The following is a 12,145-nucleotide window of genomic DNA, read 5'->3' on the forward strand; positions in this document are numbered from 1 at the left end:
CCAGTTCCATCTCTGCCTTGGCCTTCCTAACTACCCCCCTACACCCCCGAGCAACTGCCGAATAGTCCTCCTTGGTGATGACCCCTCCTTTCCATTGGGAGTAAGCCTCCTTTTTAGCAAGGAGACATTCCCGGATGTTTTTGGTGAGCCATGGCGGCTTGTATGCTCTCCTGCCCCCTTTGATCCTCGTCGGGACTACCTTCTTTTGGGCTTGGAGGAGCGTCTCCTTAAGGAGCGACCACTCCCCTTGAACCCCTGGCTCCCCTCCCCTCTGAGACTTCAGCGCTTCCCCAACTATCCTCCTTAGCTCATTGAAGTTCGCCCTCCTAAAATCTAGGGCCACAGCCTGAATGCTTGCCTTTGCCACCTTGCGCTGAATGGTGAACTCCAGCAGGCAGTGGTCACTGTCACCCTAATTAACAACAGCGAAATTTCGCTGGCTGTTTTGTTTTGATGCTGTTTTGACTTGTTTCGAGCTCGAAACAGCAAAATCGAAATGAAGTGAAAAGCTTCAAAACAGCCTTGAAATGAAACAAGAGCAGTCAAAACGTTTTGAAAGTTTCGAAACATTTCGAGTTTGAAAGCTCAAGCTGGGCTTGCCTGCAGGAGAGGGAGGGGGAAGACGGGGGATGAGGAGGGAAGGACTGCTGTCATATTGTCTGTGTGTAGCTGGCTACTAACTGTGATCCTTCCCTGAGGTCCCTTCCAATCCCAGTGCTCTGGCAGAGAGATGGAAAACACACATAGTCACGTGTCATGAGTTTTGCTTGTCAGCCTCTGTATAAGCTGTTCCAGTTTTTCTACCCTCTGAATGAGAGAACTTTTCCTAATGTCTAAACTAAACTTCTCTTGCTGCAACTTGAAACCATTGTTCCTTGTTCTGCCATCTTCCCCCACTAGGAACAGTCCAGCTCCATCCTTTTTTGAACCCCCTTCAGGTAGCTGAAGGATGCTGTCAAATCCTCTCAGTCTTGTCTTCTCTAGACTACATAAATCCAATTCCCTCAGTCTTTCCTTAAAAGTCATGTCCCCCAGCCCCCTCACCATTTTTGTTGTCCTCTGCTGGACTCTCTGTAGTGTGTCCACATCCTTTCTGTAGTGGGGGACCCACAACTGTATACAGGACTCCAGATATGGCCTCTTCCAGAGAGGTGCTGAACAGAAGGGAATAATCACTTTCCTTGACCTGGAGGCAACTCTCTTAGCAATGCAGCCCAGGATGCCATTAGCCTTCTTGGCACCAAGGGCACACTGCTGGCTCCTGTTCAGCTTCTTGTCCCCTGTCACCCCCAGGTCCCTTTCCGCAGAGCTGCTGCCCAGCCCATCAGCTCCCCAGCCTGCACCAGTACATGGGCTCGTTCCCTCCTAAACGCAGGACTTTGCACTTGTCCTTGCTGACCCTCATGAGATTTCTTTTTCCCCACCCTCCAATTTGTTGAGGTCACTCTAAATCCTAGCCCTACCCTCCAGCATATCTACTACTCCCCCCAGCTTGGTGTCATCTGTGAATTTGCTGAGGGTGCACTCTATGCCATCTTCCAGGTGGCTGATGAGGACATTAAACAAAACTAGCCCCAAGACAATCACCTGGGGCACTGCACTTGACACCGGCTGCCAAATAGACATTGAGCCATTGATTAGTACCCCCTGAGCATGATGCTTCAGCCAGTTTTCTGTCCACCTTACAGTCCATTCATCCAGCCCATACTTCCTTAGCTTGCCTGCGAGAATGCTGTGGGAGACCGTATCAAAAGCCTTGTTAAATCAAGGTACACCACATCCACTGGTCCAAAGCAATAAGGCTGAGTTTTAACATATCTTAAATTAATGTTTTAAATAGGTTTATATTTTTTAAATAAGCATCTTAAAAAAATACTATTAAGTGAAAAAAATCTGATTCAAATAAAAAATACGAGTAAAAAAAAAAAAATCATTACTTTTTATCCACTCTGATTGTTGTTCTAAGAGTGCTCTGCTCTCCCCTTTCTCATGCCCCCCTGAACCCTCAGAGCCCAATAAGGGGCTGGTGCAGGTGATGGGAAAATGAAACTCCCCAGTCGCCCCTGGCTGGTTCAGGTACAGCTAACTCAGGCCTCTGTCCTGCTGCAGATTCCCCTGAAACTGAAGAGACCTGGGAGTTGTCAGCGTGTGGAAGCTCGTTAGGCTGGTGCCCCAAACAAGGCCCTTCCCAAGAAGCAGGTAAGGAGTGGTGGCTCTACCCTTTCCAGGAGCAGAAGGCACTATCCAGCTGTCTGCCAGAACATGTTGATGGGGTCAGTGCTCCAACAGATTGGCTGGTCTCATTTTCCCTGGAGAAGACTGACTTTGCATTTCCCCTCCCCCTGTCCTTAACGCATGGATCTGATACAGTCACTACATCCCTCGAGCTTCTTTCCCAGGGAGTGATGTTCCTGCAGGCTCTGTTGGGGTGCTGTGATCACCACCCTGCACTAGGATAGAGTTATTGGGGCTCATCTCCAGCTTTGTGCCTGTGGAGGTCTGTTAGGCAAACCTGTAAGACTTTGATTCTTCTGCCTCCCCTCCCTCTTCCATACACTGAACCCTCTGGCTGCCTCAGTCCCAGGCCAGTACAGGAGACTAGCAGGGCTCTCTCCACGCCAGCAGCACCAGGAATAACCTGTGCATTCTCTTCCCCACCCCACAGATGCTGGGACCCTGAGCAGAGCTGAGCAGCAGCCTCCTGAGGAGGGACCTGTAAACCTAGAGCTGCAGAGGACTTTCCCAGGGAGACTGGAGGAGACAAGTTCCCTGACACCTGAGTCTGGCCAAGTGCAGAGGAGGAAGAGCAAACCTCCACAGCAGGGGGAGAGCTTGGAGGTGAGCAGGGCACTAGTTCCAGTTACGGGTGGGAGTGCAGCTGGGGCAGAGCACAGGAGGAGCCAGGAGTGGTATAAACAATTTGGGGCGCAGAGACACCTGAAGAGTGTCAAGCCTGTGGTGATAGAGGCTGCAAACACACCAAGCTGGCATTAGTAGGAGCTCCCTTTTAAGTGCAGATAGCCAGAGGGGTGCTGGCCTGGGCAGGCCTTATCAGAGTGCATTGAGCCAGGGCTCCCTGCCCCTAAAAGTGCTGTCCAGGCTGCCTCAAAGGACCGAACAAATAAAATGTGATGAGCTGAGCTAAAGCTGACACATGAACTCCTATGTGCACAGCTGCATCCACATCACATGTCAGCTGAAGACTGGGGAATATTGCACCCTTACCTGTCATGACAAAGACTGCAATTAGTTGTAGTACAGAGTGATTGCAGACAGGGCTGTGGGGGTTGGAAGCAGCTAGTAGAGGAGACACTGATGGTGCAACGCTTGTGCCTGCAGCTTCGGGAGGTGTTTGAGGACGTGGCTGTGTATTTCACACGGAAGGAGTGGGAGCTGCTGGAAGGGGAAGACAAGGTGCTTTACCGGGACCAAATGCTGAGGAATTTCCAAGCCCTCGTTTCCCTGGGTAAAGCTCTGGTTCATGCTTCTCTCTGAAGCTTATTGTCTTCTTCCTGTTTTTCAGCAGTCTCATACTCGTGCATGTTTGCCTGGTGGTTTAAATTCAGTTCCTCCCCACTGCTCTGTCAGTGGTACTCTCTGACATATCATATTGATAGATCTTCCTTCATTTCGTTCAGCTGCCTTCACTTGTGTCTTCACCACTCTTGTAACCACTGGTGCTACCATACCAAATAGTTTCTTAACAACATGATCTCCCTTTGCCATCTGAACACGTTCATATCATCTTCAATTCATTGTGCATAAATTCACTAATAGCTCTTCCTTGAGGAATGTTTCTAATTTTCCCCTTCACTGGTGTGTCCTGCCCAAACACAATTTACAGTCCTGTCATGCTCAGTTCAGTGCTGTCTAAATGCTTTTTCTCCTCTTTTCGTTATAAACCAGCGCAAGTTAATGGAAATCTTATTAGCCTCTGCTGGCACAACATGTGGATGATGCATTTCCTCAACTCTTCCTCTAGTGACAGGTGTACACGTGATGGACCCCAGGTACCTCTACTTCCAGGGGTCACCGGAAGCTTCTGTCCACATTCCTTCCTGACATCATCATCTCTATAGACTAGAGGCTCTGGCTTCGCTGTATTTACGTTAAGACCTCTGCTCCCAAGCTCCCTCTCCCATTCTCCAAAGTTTTCTTGTTCTCCTAAAATCCCTCTGCAGATCAGACACCCATCAGTGTGATAAGAAGTGGGCTAGGTGCAGGGCCTAGTGAAAGCCATTTTTCTTTTCAGCGCATCTCTAGTACAGAGGCTTGTTCTTGTTTGTGCACAGGGTTGACGTACTTAGCATTTATTAGGTCACTTTGCTTTTCTGATGCTTTCTTTCCCCTTCGCTTCCCCCAGAGGATTTTCTTAGGGAAGTTCTCAAATGCTTTCTGTAGTCCAACAAAGACCATATAGACCATTTCTATGTTGTGGGGTTTCACATGCTATGACGTGTGTCTTTTTACCTTCTTTTTGTCCTTTCCATAACTCCAAGGAACTTGGTTTTACACCTGGCAGTATTTACCAACCTGTGGACTCATCTCCATTCCTGGGATGATCCTCCCATTGGGTGGGGTGCTGGATTCAGTTGCAACTACAGTTTTTATAATATCATCTTGCCCTGTGCCCTGGTGATGCTGATTTATCCTCTCTCCCAGAAAAGTTTCATTGTCAGCCACCTGCTACGGATACTTGTCACTGTCATGGGTACTCACTTTAAACCTTCACTGAGCATAAGCTTATTTCAGTTCCTTAAACTGGAGTTCCACTGATGAGATAAATATTATCCATCTATAATTGTATCTATTGTCTCTTCTTTCTGATACCTTGAAAACAGTAAAAGCTTTATCTTTCTGGTCCATAGTACATCACAGATCACTGCATCTCTGTACCTGTCCTTGGTGACTGTCGGTTTGATAAACTTTCTGTACCAGGGAGTGGTTGGTACTTTGTTTCCTATGACCATTCCTCCACTACCTCTGTGTAAAGGACCACTATCTCTTCAAGTCTTCTACCTGCAGTGCCTTCTCTCTTACCCTAAATGCTTCCTCCTCAATGAAACCTTGAATTCATTGGACCCATTCCCCATATCCCAGTTGGTTATTCTGCATCCAATACCCAGTCACAAATGCTCTTTAACCACTGTCCCAAACAGGATATCGAGGTCTCGCACCTGACTTAATCTGCCACATCCAGCGAGGACAGGTGGAGCTCTGGGTCTGTGATGATGAGGATGGTGGGGAAATCTCAAGGTCAGAGGACCTGCTGCCAGGTGAGTTGTGACTGTCACCTACACCCAACTCCCCTCTCAGAAATGCTCCATGCCCAGAGTGCCAGGGCAGCCTAGAAACTACTGACATGCCCTATGCCGCCCTTGCAGAGTGCTGATCTGAAATACAGGTGTTGTTCTCCCTTCCTCAAATCCAGCTATATGGGTGGAGACAGGCAACTTTTCCCTTCTTCTCCCCCTAATTACAGCTGTTAGGAGACAGTTAAGTTTGCCGCCTTGATTTTTCAGCCCATATCTGGTTTTCCTAGGATACCATGATCTTAAATTTGCATCCTCACTCAATAATGTTGTCACAACCCAAGGGTGTGATTTTTGTTTTGTGTGCGCTTTGGCACCACTGAATTATTTTCCTGCCAATTTGTAGCTTTCTTTGCAGTGTGCATTTCTTCTTGGCAGCACAGAAATGCACTTTGCAAAGAGTTCCCGCCATTTGTATTATAATTCGAGCCCCATTATTGGCTTGCGTGAAATTATTCACACGTGGTGGCTAGTGATTGGCTTGCTAGCCATATAAAAAGCTTGAGTGGTTTCCGCCCAAGTTGGAGGACTCCACGAACACCAGGAGGAGGAGACTTCACGTCTTGTGAAGATCTCTAAGCGCTGCGGAGCCTATTGGACCCAGCGCATTTCAAGCAGGCAGCAGGGGTCTGATCACCCTCTAGCCTCTCCCTGTCACCGTTCGCAATCCGCGACGTATCCCTCTCCCTGCGCACAAAAGGATCCACGGAGCCTCGACAACTCTGTGGGAGTGATCCGAATATTGTCTGAGTCCTCAAACGAGGATTTAAGCGGAGCTGTGCCTGGGAAACTGTCCAGCCTACACCGCGACCATCTTCGGTATAAGTAAACAATCTTGAATCAACCATTACGCGTCCGTGCCTAATTCTAGCGTGCCGCCTGTTTTCTCCGACCCAACGTGCCCGGGCTGCGCGGCGCGAAAAAAGGGCCCGGATCACTCCCGGCCCGCACAAATGTAAGAATTCATTCCCCAGCCCAAGGTAGCCATACCTCTTTAACACCCTCTCCCAGGACACGGGATCTCTAATCCCCCATGGAAATCAAGATGATGTACAGAAGCTCTATTTAACCATTCCTGTTGGACATGAGAGAAGCTGGGACAGAAACCCTGAGAGTCTGACTCTGAACTCCCCTGAATAGGGAACTTTAGCTCAGCACAAGAAACTGCCTTTTCCTTACCCCCAGCACTTTGGGTTTTGGAAGGAAGAACTTGATTTCTTGAGGGAACACAAGGGCCAACGTCCAGGCCTACTCAGGCCCATCCCAGCAGAAGGAATACCAATCTTTGCCCCTTGGCAGCATGGCAGGGACTAATCTGGAGTTTCTCTTCCCCACGCAGGAGGTGCCTGGCTCCTGAACGGAGCTGAGGAGGAGACTCCTGTGGAAGGGCCTGCAAACCTGGAGCCACCATGGACTTCCCCAGGGAGTTTGGGTGAGATGGACTCCCTGAGACCTGAGAAGGAGAAATGGCCCAAGTGTCAGGGGAGACCCCAAAAGCGGATGAAGAATGTAGCAGTGAACCAGGTACCATCCCCAGTTAGGTGCGAGTGTGGATAAGGTGCAGAACCCAGAAAGAGTCCTGTGTGCAGGGTGGAATATATGTAGATGAAAGACCTAAAGACCCACTAGAAAGAAGCATTGCATCCAAGCCAGGGCAGTGGGGAGGGTATCAAGAGGGAAGCAAGGGCTCACTGCCAAGAACAGGGGCAGAGCCCACCTCTGCTCCAAGGTCAGGAAAATCTTTAACTGTCCACCCCTCCTGGCTCTTCGCAAGATAGGGCATGCTGGGTAAAAGCTCCATGTATGCATCAAGTGTGAGAAGAGCTTCACCTGCCTCTTGACCCTGGTTGCTTATCCCCAGATCCATTCTGAAGAGCTCCCCCACTACTTCACCAAATGGGGGAAGAGCTTTGTGTGTCCCTCAGACCTGGACAAGCACCTACATGGGCATGGGGGGAGGGGGAAAATGTCAGCACCACTGTGTAATATGCAGTAAGACCTCCACCCATTTTTCTCTCTGTCTCAGCACCAATACATCCACCTGGGAAGGAAGACATACAGCTGCCCTGAGTGCAGGAAGAACTTCATCTCCTGGCAAGACCTGTCCCAGCACCAGTGTGCACAGAGCGGGGAGCAGCCACACCATGGCACCAAGTTTGGGAAGAGCTTCAGGCATCCCTCCAATCTGGCCAGGCACTGGTGCATGCACGCAAGGGAGAAGCCATATCAGTGTTTGGAGTGTGGGAAGAGCTTCACTCGCTCCTCCAACCTGGCTCAACACCAGCGTATCCACACAGGGGAGAAGCCACATCATTGCTCAGAGTGTGGGAAGACCTTCAATCATTCCAGAAACCTGAGAAGACACTGGCTCATCCACACAGGAGAGAAGCCACATCAGTGCTCGGAGTGTGGGAAGAGCTTCACCTTATCCTCAGACCTGGCCCGGCACCAGCGCATCCACACGGGGGAGAAACCACATCAATGCTTGGAGTGTGGGAAGAGCTTCACCCGATCCTCCCACCTTAACCAGCACCAGCTCATCCACGCAGAAGAAAAGCCACATCAGTGCCCAGAGTGTGGGAAGAGTTTCACTCACTCCTTCAGCCTGGTTCAGCATCAGCATATCCATACAGGAGAGAAGCCACATCAATGCTTGGAGTGCGGTAAGAGCTTCACTCGCTCCTCCAGCCTGGCTCAGCATCAGCATATCCATGCGAGGGAGAAGCCACATCGGTGTTCAGAGTGTGGAAGGAGCTACACCTGCTCCTCTCACCTGGTTCGGCACCAGCTCACCCACACAGGAGAGAAGCCACATCAGTGCTCAGAGTGTGGGAAGAGCTTCACCCGATCCTCCTACCTTGTCCAGCACCAGCTCATCCACACAGAAGAGAAGCCACATCAGTGCCCAGAGTGTGGGAAGAGCTTCACTCATTCCTCCAACCTGGCTAAGCATCAGCATATCCACGCGAGGGAGAAGCCACATCGGTGTTCAGAGTGTGGGAGGAGCTACACCTGCTCCTCTCACCTGGTTCGGCACCAGCTCACCCACACAGGAGAGAAGCCACATCAGTGCTCGGAGTGTGGGAAGAGCTTCACCCTATCCTCAGACCTGATCCGGCACCAGCGTATCCACACGGGGGAGAAACCTCATCAGTGCTTGGAGTGCGGGAAGAGCTTCACCCGATCTTCCCACCTTGTCCAGCACCAGCTCATCCACACAGAAGAGAAGCCACATCAGTGCCCAGAGTGTGGGAAGAGCTTCACTCACTCCTTCAGCCTGGCTCAGCATCAGCATTTCCATACGGGAGAGAAGCCACATCAGTGCCCAGAGTGTGGGAAAAGCTTCGCTCGCTCCTCTAGCCTGGTTCAGCATCAGCATATCCACACAAGGGAGAAGCCACATCAGTGTTCAGTGTGTGGGAAGAGCTACACCTGCTGCTCTAACCTGGTCCGGCACCAGCTCATCCACACAGGAGAGAAGCCCCATCAGTGCTCAGAGTGTGGGAAGAGCTTCACTCACTCCTTCCACCTTGCTCAGCACCAGCGTATCCACACAGGGGAGAAGCCATATCAGTGCTCAGAGTGTGGGAAGAGCTTCACCCGATCCTCCCACCTGGCCCGGCACCAGCTCATCCACACAGAGAAGAAACCACTTCAGGTGCTCAGAGTGTGGGAAGTGCTTCCCTCACTCCTCCAAACTGCCCCAGCACCAGTGCATGCATAGCTGGGAAGCAATGCTGGAAGGAATTGGGGACTTGTACCTACTCGGCACCCACCAGTGTCTTCATCCAGGCAACACATGCTGGTGGGCTGGAGCAAGAATTCACCCATCATTCGGCCCTTCTAGGGCCCTGCAGAACCCAAACAGCACAGAGGCTCGCCCCCAAGGTTTGATGAGAGGTAGGGGTTAAAAGGAAACTTCTCATGCAGAGGCCAGCCCAGATGCTTGGGGAACTTGTGAGGCGATGATCTTTAAATCAGCCCTGGAGTTGTGCCATCCCCATCATTCTCTAAAAGTAGTCAGTGCTCCCAGGAGGAGAAGTGCCTTCTCCCTTATGCAACTGGCTCTAAATGACACCCAGGGACTGTCTTTGGCTGACTTCCCACTCTATCCTCCCTCTTGGTCCTAGGGTGCTGGTATTTGAGGCTCTTGAGTTGCAGGAAGGAGAACATTTGTTGCTGGGGAGGTATTCCCTGCCTTCTACCCTGACCTCTTGCCTTTCCTCCCCACCACATCACCCCCCTCGCAGGCCTGCACATGCCCATCGGGTTCTGCAAGAAGCTGATACAACCACTCCATGAGCCCAACTTGGCAGGTTTTGCTTTCCAGCCCCTCATCAGAACTCTGTATTACCAGGTGCCAGCTGCCCCCATCCCTTCATCCCATTCTCTATAATGGATTCCTTTCTAATCAAGCCCCATGGTTTAACAGGGGCGGGCAATTATTTTAGGTGAAGGAACCCTTACCCAGTTTAGACAAGCTGTGAAGGGCTGCATGGGTAGTCCCCTTGACACATACCCTACCCCTGGTCACCATCTTGTGACCAGAAGTCCTGGCCCCAAATTTCTGACCTTTGCCACTGGAAATCCCTCCCCTTGCCCCCAAAAGTACTTTCAGCAAGGGGTTTTGCCATCTCATAACCAGAAAAATACCAAATTATAGTCTAAACATTAAGCATCTACAACATTCATTAATTTGATTTCAAAAAATATTTGCTGCCCTGCCCTGGGCCACTGCGTGGACCCTGTGCTCGCGCCCAGCTGTCGCTGCGCTCCATGCACCCCCTCCCTGCCACTCTCCCCCTGCCTGCGGCCACTTTCAACACTTCCCTGCCTGCCCACCTGCCGGCTGCTCCTGCCCCATGTGGCTCCCAGACCACAGGACTCAGCAGGAGCTGGCCTGGCCCTGAATGGGGCGATCCCTGTGGCCCTCCCCTGCCTTCCCCCTTACTTTAATTTCCCTCTTGCTGAGGGAGGTTCTCATAGGAGCACAAGAGAAAGCTGTCCTGATGTGCTGGAGGAATGGGAATTGCACCAGGAGACCAGCCTGGCCATGGAGCGATCTCTTCAATGAGCTCATATTCAAAAAGGAATCCCACAAACACTGGACACTTGATCGTAGCACTGGGGAAAACTGTAAGAGCATCCCACAGACATGCAGGGGGAAATTAGGAAAGTCAGGGCCAGATTTGAGCTGCACCTCAAGGCAAGATATAGAAGAGGCAATAAAAAGGAAATCTATAAGTATGTTAAGATGAAAATGAGAGAACCCATAGGTTTCATGAAAGCAGCAGCTCTGCAGGAAAGGTCCCGGGGGTGACAGTGGACAAGAAGCTGAAGATGAGCCAACAGTTGCCCTTGTCGCCAAGAAGACTAATGGCATCCTGGGCTGCCGTTGAACTGTCACCAGACTCAATGATCTGTTGAGGTCCCTTCCCACCCTAGCATCTATGAATCTATGAGAGCGAGACCATGGACCACCTCTTTTGGCTTTGCCCCTATGCCAAGGGAGTGTGGAAAAGGGTAAGCCAGCTTCTTAAGGAAATGACAGGAGTCAGTCTGGTGATGACAAGGGAGGCGGTGCTGTATGGACACCTGACTAAACATCAGGGTCCCAGACAACCCACTACGACCAGTTTGTGTCCTGCATCAGGAGCACCCTGTGCCAATGCAGGAACCTCCTGATGTACAGTCACACTAGGCTCAAGCAAATGGACTATGTTAAAATGTATCTGAGCAAACTCCAGTCCTACTACCAGAAACCGGTGGGAGAGCATGCAGCCAACTCCACCTGGAAAAGGGAAATGCGGCACAGGCTGTTCAAAGTCCCCCTGGGAAGGGAAGTGGACAGGGAGAACAAAAGGGACAGAGACACAACTGGACCTGGAGACAGCAAGGACAACAACAGGATCAGCAGCAGTGGAAGCGACAGCGACAAGGACAGCATGAACTGAGAAGGGAAGCCCCAAATCAGGGCTTGGACTAAGAGACTGTTTGGGTTAGGGAAGGGCAGAGGGTGGGTGCAGTTATTGTACCGGGTGTGCAGGTTTCTTAAGTTGGTTTTGAAAAAAGGTGCCATGGAAGTCAATGATAGAGAATGTATCTATATAACGAAATATATCTATAGATATATTTTAATAAAAAAATCTGCATGGCTTCATAGCACCTCAGATGCTGCTCTGGAAATCCAAAGCTGAAGCCTATAAATAAGCTGAAACCTAAGGTTGGGAGGCAGGAGAAGCCAAGTGCAGGAGACAGAAGGCTTGTCACAGCAGAACTGCAGACTTGGGGCCCAGCTGGTGCTAGACATCTAGGTGGTTCTCCCAGCAGCCAACCAGGGTACTGGCTGCTCCTAAATTAGGGCACAGGTTGCTAGCTGGACTTGCTGCAGCTGTGGCTGCTGCTGTACTTGGCGCAGGCTGGCCTGCTTGCTCAGAGCCCCTGACACCCTCATACCATAATCCTCCGTCCCATCTTCTAGCTCTAGCCTGTCTGGAGAGTAGAGGCTGTGGCCTGGGGGGTGATAGGAGGTCCCTGGGGGGCAGGGGAGGGCAGCCCTCGATGCAGCAAGTCACAAAGGAGGCTCCAGCCCCTTCCACCTCATGGGATACAGCCGTGCAAAAGGCCAGTGAAGTTTGGGGCAGCATCAATGGAAGCATGAGCTGCAGGACACATGTGCCTCCCCACTTGTCACTGACAGCCTCATCTGGATACTGTGTGTAGTTCTGGGCTCCACATTTTAAAAGGGACATGGAGAAGTAAGAGAGGCTCCAGAGGCAGGTGGCAAAGATGATTCAGGGCTTGGAAGTCGAGTCCTACAGGAGAGGCTGAAG

The 12,145-nt window shown here is 50.9% G+C and overlaps 1 protein-coding gene across 1 annotated transcript in view; it reads left to right on the forward strand.

The window, feature by feature from the left end:
* Positions 1-9,918, forward strand: part of LOC102379632 (zinc finger protein 420) — a 16,900-nt gene extending 6,982 nt beyond the window's left edge. The window contains 7 exon segments of the mRNA XM_025191911.1: positions 2,110-2,199; positions 2,666-2,838; positions 3,340-3,466; positions 5,160-5,276; positions 6,652-6,836; positions 7,339-8,964; positions 8,966-9,918. Coding sequence (XP_025047696.1) covers positions 2,110-2,199; positions 2,666-2,838; positions 3,340-3,466; positions 5,160-5,276; positions 6,652-6,836; positions 7,339-8,964; positions 8,966-9,223 — 2,576 coding nt within the window. The 3' untranslated portion in view covers positions 9,224-9,918.
* Positions 9,919-12,145: the final 2,227 nt, after the last annotated feature.

Source organism: Alligator sinensis, unplaced genomic scaffold, assembly GCF_000455745.1.
Source record: "Alligator sinensis unplaced genomic scaffold, ASM45574v1 scaffold1334_1, whole genome shotgun sequence".
Lineage (NCBI taxonomy): Eukaryota > Metazoa > Chordata > Crocodylia > Alligatoridae > Alligator > Alligator sinensis.